General features: G+C 44.0%; 1 protein-coding gene across 3 annotated transcripts in view; it reads right to left on the bottom strand.

The window, feature by feature from the left end:
- GMDS (GDP-mannose 4,6-dehydratase) overlaps positions 1–13,261 on the bottom strand; it is a 682,863-nt gene that overhangs the window by 164,022 nt on the left and 505,580 nt on the right. For all 3 annotated transcript variants that reach the window (XR_004031331.1, XM_030817234.1, XM_030817233.1), the window contains exon 9: positions 275–371. Coding sequence is in view for 2 of the 3 variants with exons in the window: in XM_030817234.1 (XP_030673094.1) it covers positions 275–371 (97 nt within the window). In the remaining variant the exon portion in view is untranslated. The remainder of the gene's footprint in view (positions 1–274; positions 372–13,261) is intronic.

Genomic DNA, 13,261 nt, shown 5'->3' on the forward strand with positions numbered 1-13,261 from the left:
AGATCTGCTTGTGATGTGAAATTTCCATTTCTGAAATCAATGATTTCTTTTGGTGGGTTTAACTCTTGTTTTCCTTTATAGAGCAATGAAGTTTGTGGTGAGAATGACAATCTCGAATTGAATTCACTGTGTTCTCATTTTGGAAATGCATGCTGAAGGATGCCAGGGAACTGAACTGACAGCTCCAAAGGCTGGCAGCAGGCATTCCATGAGCGCATTTTCCCAGCCAGCCAGCCAAATGTGGCCACGCACTGGGTGGCCAGAGAGTCCTTACCACTTCAGTTGGCCGGTAGTACTTGAGATCCACGGTCACGTGAACTTTGCCGGTCTCTTTACATCTGCCCACTTCATTTTCATTCTTTCCTTCCCACCTGTAAAGAAGATAAACACTGAATCAGCTCCTAATTGCTTGGGAACATTTGGCCATGCTGTAGCAGCTTCAGATGCCCCAGCCCTCTCCCTGCAGGAGCGCTTAAGCTCATTAACCACAGCAGCACAGGCTGATGCGCAACTTGATTATTAAAGCAACGGGGCCTTTCAAAGACTTTCTAGATCTGTTTTGCAAGGGCAGAGTTTTTTTCCTTTTCAAGAAAATCATGATGAATTCAGAAGTGAGACTTTAGAAATGAACAGATTAGCCAGAAAATAAAATTGGTCAACTTTCAGGGATTTCAAAGATTTTGTATTTCTCTAGACCATTCTTGGTCAATTAATTATTATTATTATAAATTAATTAATAATTAATAGAAATTAATTAATGTCTTTTGTCTTCCTTTTTTTTCTTTCTTTTGTAGTTTTACTGATATTCAGTGTTAATTCAACGCACTCCATTTGGGAATAAGTTTCGTAACCTAATTAACCATTCAATGCATCCCTGGATCATATACAAGTTCTCCTGCTCTCCCCAGTCAATGGTGGGCCTCCTTAATAAGTCTCAGATGATTAAACCTCCAAAAAGTACAGAACTAATTGTTTGTTTCCTGCTGAGAAGAGGGTATATCAATATTACTTTCCTATAACCTCCTCTGACCTAGCTAGGATACTGTTTGCACACAAGTTTCCTTTGCTGAACATCCACGGTTGACAGCAGTAAGGATCCCAGGAGCAACTCCTCAAGTCCACCCTATGCAGGATGAGCTCATATGCTTCGAGATTACCTTCTCGCTAAAATTCTACTTACCCATTTTATGTTCTCATTTTTTATAAATCAAGCCACTTGCTTAATGGTAACGTCTAGATGTCTATAATACTATAGAATTTGTATTATTATTACATATGTATACGTATATATAATACGTATTTGTATTATTTTTACATATGAACTTTTTGCAAAGAAAGAAGAGAAATTAACAAGTATGACATGTTTGACTTTACTGTTTATCCTTAGAACCGGTTTGCATTATGAGCTGGAGATGAATCCTATGGACACAGGACAATTCTGTGTGCTCTCGGGGTCAGTCACCATGGGGAAGACAAAATTAGTTACTTGACTATGTAAGCCACAGGCACCACTGAAAATGAACATTAAATGTTGATCCCAGTTATATTTTGGAATAGATTGAGAATTAAAGATATAAACTGGCCTCATAAGCCTTATTTCTGATGAATCACCTGAATGTTCTGTCAAATCACTTCTTGGTAGCAAAGGGGAAATATTTCACTGTTGGAGGAATAATCAGTTTGTTAGTGTGCTGAATTTACCAGTGGACTCAAGGCAAATATGCAAATTGTCCTGTAACACAGAGAATTATATAGCACAGTATGCTGAATAATATACAACTGTACAACTGGTCATTTCCCCATGACTTTTATATTAATTAATTAACACAAAAAGGGATGTTTGGTAATTTGTTTTCATTTCTTTCTTAATGTTGATTACATCAATTTGGCAGGTCATATAGGTCTAAGAATTTCAAAGCAAGGGAATTGGTAGGTAGGATCAGAGCTAAGTTTTTGGAAAATTCACTGGGAAAGGGTAAGTGGATGTTTTGGAGCATGGAGATTGAAAGTGTTTTAAAACATAACCTAAAGGAATGATGACCCTCATACATCTCCTGTGGATAAAGACCAAATCTTAGCTAATATACACAGGAAGGGAGGACAATTGGTTGTCATGATTTTTTTTTTTTAAATAACTATCTAATTCTGAAGTTAATTGTTTAAGTAGGACCTTTTAAAAAAATTTTGGTTAGGCTTTCAGTAGATGAAAATATATCTGTATTTCACAGGCATGTTTTATCTATTTTTGCTCACATTTCGTACTTCGCAAAGAGAAACAAGTTCAGCAGATACTTGTGTGATAGTATCTCCAACCAGGTCAAAGGGTTAACAGAAATACCATTTACAATTTTGCTGACTGGTTTTTCATTTGTAGCTGGCCACGCTGACTTATGTGCACATCAATATTCCACTGTTCTTCCACTGGTAAATCTCAAATGCCACAAACATGAGAACTGGTGATTCAGATTTATAATTCAGTTTTTAAAAAATCACACACAAACACACACACATATTTAAATCGACAAAACCTTGGTAAAGACTTGGAGAGCTTTTCTTGATTTAGGAGGGAGCGTGTGAGTCAGGAGAGGACTGAGGCCGTGCCTGAGGGGTCTTTAGACTTTAGTGGGGTCTATAAACTGTTTCTGTGAAGAGCCAGACAGTAAACACTTAAAGCTTCACAGATCACATATAGTCTTTGTTACATATTTTTCCTTTCTCCTCCTTCTTTTTCTGTTTATTCTTCGTCCTCTTATTTTTTCTTCCTCATTATTTTCTTCTTTTTTTAAATCACCCTTTAAGACTGTAAAACCTGTCCTTACTTCCAGGACAGTTTAAAAAAAAAAAAAACCACCAAAAACAAAACAAAAAGGGCCTCAGCTGGGATTTGGCCCACAGACCCCAGTTGCCCACTCCTGCTTTGGCCGATCAGGTTAGTGGTATCGCCTCACCCTCAGCTGAAGGAAAGCATTTAATTCCTGTTTATAGCAGCGGCCTGCATGGGTAGACTGCTTGAATTTTAGTGTACTACTGATTCTCTTTGATTGCTTTGCTGGTCATAGACTCACATTTGGGATTTGTAACACTAGCTGAAATGGGAAAAGGCTGAAGGAGAAACACTCCCTCTCTGAGGGGTTTATTAAATACAGCCTGAAAGTCAGACCTGGGTCTGGTGCTACTTTGGCGCTCAACAGGCACCAGCTCCCTTGCACGACTTTCTTGCCACTGTCTGAACGCTGTCTGCCGGACTTCCATCTTGCAAATGCTGTCTACGGTCAAAACAGTCTCTAAGGGCATGGCATTGCCCTGTACAATTGATATAGCTACACTGAATAAGCAAATGTAATCAGGAAATGGCTCAAAGCTGAATTGAGTTGGCAAAAACCACTTTCTAATTTGCACCAGGTCTGAATGAGGGCAGTAAGCAAAAGTTTCGGCCAAGTGCCAAAAAACATTCAGTTACAACAATACATGAAACATTTGTATTAACAAGTAAAAGGTAACAGCTAACATGTCCTAACAAGTGATGTTATGACTCAAAGCAGGGCTGCACTGTTAATGAAATGACGGTGGCTTGACAGAGAGGAGAGGATTCGGTTAATTAACAAGAATTACTACCCACTAATTTAGATCAACAGCTCACCAAGCAGGGATCCTGTATAATTCAATTTTTAAAATAAATTGTTGGCTCCTAATAAGCATTAAATAGCAATAGAAAGCACTGAAGAATAACAGAATCAAGGACAGTAAGGCAAGATAAAGCGCTATGAAAATCTATTCGACTTGGCATTCCTTTGAAGGAACAACAAAAGCAAAGTCAGCCACATGAGTCAAGTTTGGGGCTATGAGACCTAAGTCGGTGGGTGGGGGGAGGGGGGGGCGGAAAAACACACTCCTTGCAGTGACCATGAGTCAAGTTTGGGGACTATTAGACCTAAGTGGGGCGGGGGCAACACACTCCTCGTAGTGACCCAAATATCATAAAAGCGCTCAGGGATTATTCTGAAGAAAGGCTATTTAATTAGGGTATGGAAGTAGGAAGCTGCAGGAGCTAAAATGTAGTCAGTGCCATAAGGCAGGCCTGGAGGAAGCATTAGCTTCTGGATGAAGACGGTGGTTTTCACACACTTTTGCTCCTTCCGCAGACCCCTTTCAAAAAAGGAATAAACTCACATGAGCTAAGAGTGCAGGAAAGAGATGTGAGAAACCAAATTCTGGAAGCTGGAAAGCAGATGGATGAGTGTTAAAGGACTTAGCAGAAGTCCTAGAAAAGTCTTCTAAACCAACAGTGGGAGAGCTGAGAATGGCCCCAATTTACACTTGCAGAAGTTCCCAAATGCTCAGGAAGTGAGGCCTGATTGCAAATCTCCGTAGGCAGCAGTCTGGGGCCTGATTCCCTCCCCGATTCCGCACTGCTTGGCCACTCTCTGCCTCACCTTCCCTGAGGTAGAAGGTGGCTGGACTGAAGGCTATAGGCTCAGTGAATAGTGGGGTCACCATGCTTAAGACAGAGGAAATTAGGTGATTGTATGCATGGCGAATCCTGAGACCCATCATCCAGCTCTCTGTGGGCTGGCAGTCAGGCCTATTTCCTTCCAATGAAGACACTGGGGAGGCTCCTCTGGGCATCAGAGATTCTCCAACTAAAAGGCCCTGTCAATTCCTCTTACAATAAAATAGCCACAAGCGCTAACTATGCTCTCAAAACTCACAAGTAGCTTTTTAGGACCCCCACTTTTAAAGAAGCAGAAAACCAAGTATTACGAGACAGGAAATATATAAGGAAAATCACATATATGAAAAATAGAAACCAAAACAAACAAACTGAAAAAAAGCAACTTGGAGGAAATAGAACAAGCAGGGGGAGGAGAATTAGAAACAAAATAAGACAAACAAGAAAATCCCCACATATACTACCTTTGATATCCTCAGACAGAGAGATCAGGAAAGATATCAAACAAACAAGAACAGGATACTACATAAAAAGAAACAATATGAAACACGGGATTTTAGAAGTTGAAAACAAAACATAGAATTCATAATCCAAGAGGAGATTTTAAACATACAGTTAAGGAAATCTCCCAGAAAGTAGAGCAAAAAGGTGTAGATATGAAAAATCAGAAGAAGGAAGATAAGAACATTAGAGTGCCTCAGGGCAGTCAGTATAGCAGGATTTCCAGAAAGAGAGTACAGAAAAAAATGGAGCAGAGCAAACAACTCTCTCAAAATAAGTCAAGAATATTGATCAAAGCAGAGAGGCACATGCATTTCCACACCGAAAGGGTGTCCCCCAATAATGAATGGGTCTAGACCCACCTCACATCAAGCTCCACACCACTGGGACCAAGAGAAGGTCTGAAGCACTTTCCAGAGGGGACAGATGGGACTGGGAGTCAGAATGGCTCTTGGTTTCCCATGGTGATACTGCAAATTAATAGGCAATGGAGTAACACCTTCAAAGTTCTGAAGGAAAATTATTTCCAATCTATAAATATATACCAGCAACATTATTAATTTTGAGATTGGACTGAAGATATTTTCAGGTATATTTTGTCACAAAGTATTTGTTTCCCATGCATCCTTCTCAGGAAACTAATTACCATTTTGCTTTACCAAACCAAGTAGTCTTGAATAAGACGTCAGGAAATAAGGGCTCAGTGCCGGATAGCAGCTAAGAGAGCGCCCCAGAGGACCATGAAGTGACACAGCAGGGTTTGACCTTCTGGCCAGTCCACACGGGGTCAGGTCAGAGGCTCTAGGCCTGCCTCAGGAAGATGTGACTGACAGCCCAACCGGAGTTTGAGAGCCTGGAGAGGTGATTTGCACAGCTGGAGCAGAGTATGGGGTAAAGTTAGTGATAAGTACATAGAAAATGAATAGAACAGAGAAAGAAGGCATCTGTTAGCTCTACAGTAAACAAATGACAATTGTACATAGAAGATAAAATAGGCCGGGCATGGTGGCTCACGCCTGTAATCCCAGCACTTTGGGAGGCCGAGGCATGTGGATCACAAGGTTGGGAGTTCAAGACCATCCTGGCCAACATGGTGAAACCCTGTCTCTACTAAAAATACAAAAAATGAGCCAGGCGTGGTGGCGGGTGCCTGTAGTTCCAGCTACTCGGGAGGCTGAGGCAGAAGAATCACTTGAATCCGGGAGGCGGAGACTGCAGTGAGCCCAGATTGTACCACTGCACTCTAGCCTGGTGACAGAGCGAGGCTCCGTCTCAATAAATAAATAAATAAAAATAAAAAAAGATAAAATAAATGTGGTTTACTGGAATGCATAGCATTCATCAGTCCTGGTAATGTAACACTAAATATTGACTTGACTTCAAAATTAAAATATAACAATTGAGTATTAAGAGAATGGAGGGATGGGTCAAGGGGAGAAAAAGAGAGCAAAACTCTTGTTTTGAATAAGAGGAGGCCAACAGATAAGGCCTAGAGGGGAAAAATCAACAACGACATGTTATTTGGAAACATGGAGATAAATGCCAAAATAATTGTAACACAGTACAATAGAATTTCCAGAAACAAGTAATTATCTTTAAATAAGACAGTGTACCACAGCAGAACAACAAACATTTCTGTATGTCAGAAAGGGCCCACAGAGCACCGCAAACAGCAGAGCACAGAACATTCCCCAGCAGATGGGCCTAGCCAGGGAACCAGGGAAATGGGCAGGGGGGAAGCAGAGGGTAGGAGACAGCAGGGGTTTGTGAGAACTCCTGTAGAACGATTCAAGGACTAGGGTGCTGGAGTAACTGGACAAAAACATCTAATAAAGAAGGGAAAAAAGAATTATAAATGTGAACTTTGCAAGTAGCAGAGTGTGAGTGACTAACCCCCTCCCCGCAGGCCCCTCTACGTTGCAGAGAAAGCGAGACTGGGAGGAAGAAGACAGGCCTCAGCACACCCCAGCCTGAGCTCTGCCCCAGGGATGGGTATTCTGTCGCACCAGCTCCGCTACAGACCCAGCACTTCCTTACAGGACTCCCCTGTCACCCTGCCTCTGGATGGGGAGGGGATGACATCTTTGGCGCCATCAACATTCCAGATCCCGCATCACCACAGAAGCCACTAACAGGGTGGGCAGATGACAGCTGCAGAGAAGATGGAGCAGGCAACCCTGGGAAGAGGCAGGCCAAGGTGAAGTACGCGACCTCAGCAGCCCAGGGAGGAGGGCGGTGAGCACTGCCAAACTGTGATGATGGACAGATGTCAGGAGGATGCAGGGACTCAAGCAGGGCCCTAGGCACATCAGAGAAAGCTACCTGCATAGGGTGTTGGGAGCTGAATGGATGGGGGGAGGCTGTGTGTGGAGGTGGCTCCTTGATGCCTTTTGGCAGAACAGGGGGAGAGAGAGGCCAGGCAGTGACTGGAGGGACCCCGATCCTGAAGGGGCATCTGTAAAAGATGAGAGGGAGCCTCCAAGGAGGGCCAGAGGCCAGATGCAGTGGCTCACGCCTGTAATCCCAGTACTTTGGGAAGCCAAGGCAGGTGAATCACTTGAGGCCAAGAGCTTGAGACCAGCCGGGACAACATGGTGAAACCATGTTAGGTCTCTAAACACAAAAATTAGCTGGGCATGGTGGTGTGCACCTGTTGTCTCAACTACTTGGGAGGCAGAGTTGGGAGGATCACTTGAACCTGGGAGGCAGAGGTTGCAGTGAGCTGAGATCGTGCTACTGCACTCTAGCCAGGGTGACAGAGTGAGACTCTGTCTTAACAACAAAACAAAGCAAAACAAAACAAAACAAAACAAAACAAAAGGGGGGGGCAGGGCTGAGTGGGGAGGCTGAGCCACAGCCTGAGCCTCTTGAGCAGGCAGAAGGGCTGAGGCCATAGGCCAGGAGGAGGCAGTCTTCCAATGGGCATCAGGGCGACCTGCTAGTGGGACAGGGGAAACGAGGGCAGGTGCCATTTTTATGCTTGGGAACCACTGTTTTAATTACAGAGCCACTCTAACATTTAAAATACAGCACCAGTGTAAACAGTGAGCCCTGGATCTATGAGAACCTCAGCTGTGTATGGCCTCTTGCATTGCTACTGAAATGGAGGCTGGTTAGCCTCCATCCATGCCTAGAATTCTTCAATTTTATTTATGATAATTATTCTAAGTAAGGGGCTTCTGGCAGTATTAAGCCCAGCTGTTATGTTGTAGTTAAGGAATAACCATCTACAACAAAAAATGTGAAATTTAAATCCATTATACAGCTGTTCATGTAGAAGGCACTTCTTAAGATTAACGCCTACATCTATTCTGTGATTTCTCTATCGTGGGGCCCTTATGACTGTTACTTGCTGAATTCATAAGCCAAGAGGCAGGCAAGTAGCATCATCTGTAGTGCATAAATGGAGGAACACAAATTTACAGGGCTGAACAATTTACAGATGGCACATGGGGAAGGGGTGCTGGAGTCAAGACTGCCAAGCCAGGCTTCTGGGCTGCCCCACCCTGGGCCCAGACAACACCTGTTTCACATGGTCTGAGCCGAAAAGGTGTGGTACCCTCTCAAAAGGGCATGGCCATTTTTGTGGGGAGGCCTCCTCACACATTAATTTCAGTAAGAGTGGTCAGCTGGTCAATACTTCCCTTGCTTTCTTCTTTTTAGCAGTAGGACTGAGAAATTACTTAATAGGGAGGCTCTCCTCTCAAACAGTCTTTTCTTATGCTTCATCCCTAGGGAGTCAGGCTAGGAAGATGAATTCAACGGAAAAAGCCTTGTGAGGTGGTGCCTACTGAGGGTAGCTGAAGAGATCAAATAATAATAATGATAACAAAAAGACAAGACCAGAGATGGCTCTCCTCAGCTGTGAAAATGACAGTGAACGGATCTTCTGACGCAGAGCTAGCATTTCAACGAGACTCAGCGTGTCCACGCCACCTCGCACAGCTCATTACATGTGCTCTAGCTGCCTGCTTCATTTATATTTACCCAACTGGGGCATATTAGCCACCCCCAGTGGATAAGGATGGAGCTTCTGCTGTATGGGGGAAAGCAAAACTTACGGAAGCTTCCTGCAGGGCCACAGTAAGTAGACAGTGCCAAAACGACCAGTGCCCAAGTACCCCCAGAGCCGCTGCCACTGTTCTGGGCTATCTGCATCTGTACTTCTTTCACGTACACAACTGCGTCTATCCATCTCCTTCCTCCCACCCCCACAAATCTTCACCAAGCACCCACTAGGTGCCAGCCAGTAAGCTAAGCCAGTTGCTAAGGACACGGGTATGTGGAAGCTAGACATGTCTCTGTCCTTAAGGAGACTGCAGTCTATGGCCACCAGTGAGGGAACGATGGCAGAGAGCCAGGGTGCTGTCAGAGCAAGAGGTAGGCACCTAGCACAGACTAGGCGGAGGGAGGGTGTTGGTCAGAGGGAGGATGCCTAAGCTAAGACCTGAAGAATGAGTGGGAAGCGGCCAGGAGAAGCAGACGGAACTGTAGGAGCAGGCATTTGACGAGCCCACTGTGGCCAGGCTGGTCCACCCTCGTCCATCAGCTCACCCAGCGCCCACACACAACGCACTAGCTCCTGCCTCCATGCCTCTTCTCATGCCATCCCCCCCACCTGGAATGTCTTCCTCCTTCCTATCATCCGTATCTCCCTATCTGGACAAGGGCCAGCTTACATCTAACTTTCTGCAGACATAACTCCAATCATGATTGTGAGGCTATTACTTCAGTATTGATAAAATAAATTTGCACAATGTCTTCATATTTGCATAGATATTTGTAAATAATGTGTTCTTATTAATTGACATCCAATTAGAGTCTATATTTCTCCAGGGCGAGGAAATCCCTTTCAATTCTCTTTGATTAGTTTGGCATTGAGAGGAAATGAGATGAGCAAATAACACATTTATAGAGCATCTAAGAGGTGTGGGGTACTGTGCCAGCTGTTTAGGTACTTATGAAGGCAGCAGTTATTTTGAGGATCTAACAGACCCTTAGTTAAGAATGAAAACGGGTCCACGACCTAGTGAATTGCACCAACTGCCTATGAAATGAAATGAGGGTTGCCTCAGACCCACAGCCCAGCATGACATCAGGGCTCAAATTAGATCTTGCAGGTGCCAGTAATTCAAAAGTCTGTTGCTCCAGCAAAGGCACCACAACATCACCTTATGTTGTAGTATTTTGTTTTTTAAGGGTTAAAAATCTAAGCATCTTAGAAGTTCAGAAATATAAATGATAGTAGGATTCAGATTTCCAGGAGGGAGGTAGAGAGACAGAGAGGAAGAAAGCGAGAGGAAAAAGAGAAGGAGACCTCATTTAAATGGTAACTTGAAGCTTATATGAAAAGTCCTACCTCTTTCTGATGACTAAATATCATGTGAATACTCTTGAAGGCGTGAGCCCCTTTAGAGTCTCTCCAGAACGTTCTCATGGTACTCTACGCAGGTTTTCTCAGCATGACTGCTTTTTCTAGCTCTGATGGGGATTTTGAGTGACGATGAGTGAAGGTGAGTTATATTTCCATCACTCAGTGTCACAGATTTTACTCAACCTGGTCATAGCATGGACATCAAAAGAAGCTTCGGCAAGCTGCTGAGATGGGAGTTAAATCTATCTCAGGGATCAAAGGTGGCTGGTCTAAACAGCACATTGAAAGGTTAGGGAATGATACAGAGCTGCAGTGAGTTTCCTTCTCCTGACTTTGCCCCTACATAGAACCCTTAGAAGTACGGCTCATCACATGAGAGTTCTGTTCATCACCAACAACTGACTGAGTGGAGGGATGTGCTCTCCCACAGTGAGTCTGACAGTCCCAAGCTCTGCAAATTCCCGAGGAATGCATTACAGTAGCTACACTGGCCACAGGATCCACCCCCTGGAACCTGCTGCCAGGCCTTCCTTCTCAGGAGCTGTCTTCAAGATCAGCCTCCAGAGGCTTCAGCGCAGGACCCAGGGTCCAGAAATCCCATCCATCAGGAAACAGTGTCAAATGAAGGGAGCAAAAGGTGCGTGAGCACAAAACAGCTTGTTACCTCTGCCAGGAGGACTTTAGAAATGGGTTTCTTTTCTGATGTATAACAATGTTGCCCTTGTTACTTTCACTGAAAATGTAAATTCAGTATCACAGACTATAACAACCATTTCCATATCTGAAACATTACCCACCCCCCACAACGACAACAAGCAGCAGATGTTGATTCTCACCTGGTTGTAGGGTACTCTTACAACCCTCTTCTCAAAATTTAACAAGATTTATGACAGAAAATTAGTCAAGACAAGTATTTGCCTGTTTGGGTTATCCTCCTATCATTTTAATTGTAGGAGAAAAGTGTTTCCTTTTCACCCTACATACTTAGTGGTAAGTTGATGTGAAAGGAAAAACAACACAGCACTAAAAAGAGCCCCAACAATGCAATGTGCTCCAAACACACACACACACACACACACACACAGATACACACACATACACACACCACACCACAAACACACACATACACACGGAGATACACATACACACACACCACACATACACACAGATACACATACACACACATACACACACACACCACAAACACACATACACACACACCACACACACACACCACAAACACACACATACACACACACCACACACATACACACCACACACACACCACACACATACACACCACACACATACACACAGATACACACATACACATACATACACACACACCAAACACACACACACACCACACACATACACACACACCACACACACATACACACACACCACACACCCATACACACAGATACACATACACACATACACACACACATACACATACACGCACACACACACACAGACACGCACACACACAGACACACACACACAGATGCTATCGAAAGAAAGCAGTTGTCATAAGGCTGCCTTTCTCAGTACAAATGACTGTGTAAGAATTTAAAACGTTACCTTACATTTTATCAGGACTGCATGTGGTACTGATCTGCTTCCCCGAATATCTTCTACTAACCCAAACTCAAATTAATGTGCTATTTTCTAATAAATGCAAAACAAAAATTATTCAAATTACTCAAGTGATGTCAAAGAGTTCAAGAGGAAATATCTGTGTGGATTCTAAATATACAGATGGAAACACGTGTCAAGCCTTTTCGGAGAACATTACAACGGATAAATTTTTAAAACGATAACAAAAATGAGAAGAGACAGCAGATCTTAGAAGAGCAAAGTGAGAATGTTCCAGATGCTGACTGGTGTGTCTGATACAGTGTAGCCTCATGTAATATGAGGCGAGCACACAAAGCACAACAGGTGGAATCTGAGCGAGCAGAAAGCTTTCTAGCTTAATTAATGGCAACGCTAACGAGACTAGAGAGCCGGGCTGTCCTTCACCCTCTACATCTGGCTGTTCACCAAATCCCGCTGATTCTAAGGCTCAAATCAGTCGCTCCTCTCCCTCTCCATGTTCTCAGCTGAATGCAGATCCTCCTCATCCTTAGCTGGACAGCTCCAACAGGCCTCTAGGGAGGAGCATGGTGGCTTCCCTCAAGCTGTCCCCACCATGTGAGAGGGAATAATGCTAACCATGAAATCTGTGGAAATCAGGGTGACAGTGGGCGTTTCTGGGAGGACTTTCTGGATAAGCTGGCTTTTGGGATATCCACTTGTGCTTAATTATTTACAGAGCACCCTCAGCTGTTGAGAGCACTGAGGATAACCTGGGAATGAGACGATGCCCACAGTCATGAAGACCTAGGTCTGTGTTCACTGCAAATATCCTATCACAAAGTTTTTTTTGACAGCATATGAACAAGAAGGATAAAAAGTGCACATAAAGAAAAGAGGGGCATCTTGGGTCGCAAAATTCTCATTTCAGACCCTGGCTCTGCTACTCCCTGGCTGTGTGACCTGGGGAGAGCACTGAACTGCATTGTGCCTCAGTTTCCTTTTCAGTGCAATAGTGCCCCAGCCCTGGAAATTAAACAGAGTCGGGGCGTGGCTCCTGGCATGCTTCCAGGCTCGCCCTAACCACTCCCTGCGTGCCGCCGCGAGCATGGGCTGTCTCTATCTTGGAGCACATTCTGCTGTTCTTCTGCAATAGCATCCTGCTAGAGGGGAAGACCCTGCTCCCCCACATTCAAACAGTGTACTTTCAGTGGGGCTGCTCATCCCAGAATCCTCACATCCTGAAAACAGGCCAAGGCCTGGGATCCAGTCCCACACTGGCTACAGCGACAGGTGTAGGGATAACTGCAGGACCTACACAGGGCCAGCCACAGTCCTTCCTCAGGATTTTTCTAAGT

This window comes from Nomascus leucogenys, chromosome 8, assembly GCF_006542625.1.
Source record: "Nomascus leucogenys isolate Asia chromosome 8, Asia_NLE_v1, whole genome shotgun sequence".
NCBI classification, from domain to species: Eukaryota; Metazoa; Chordata; class Mammalia; order Primates; family Hylobatidae; genus Nomascus; species Nomascus leucogenys.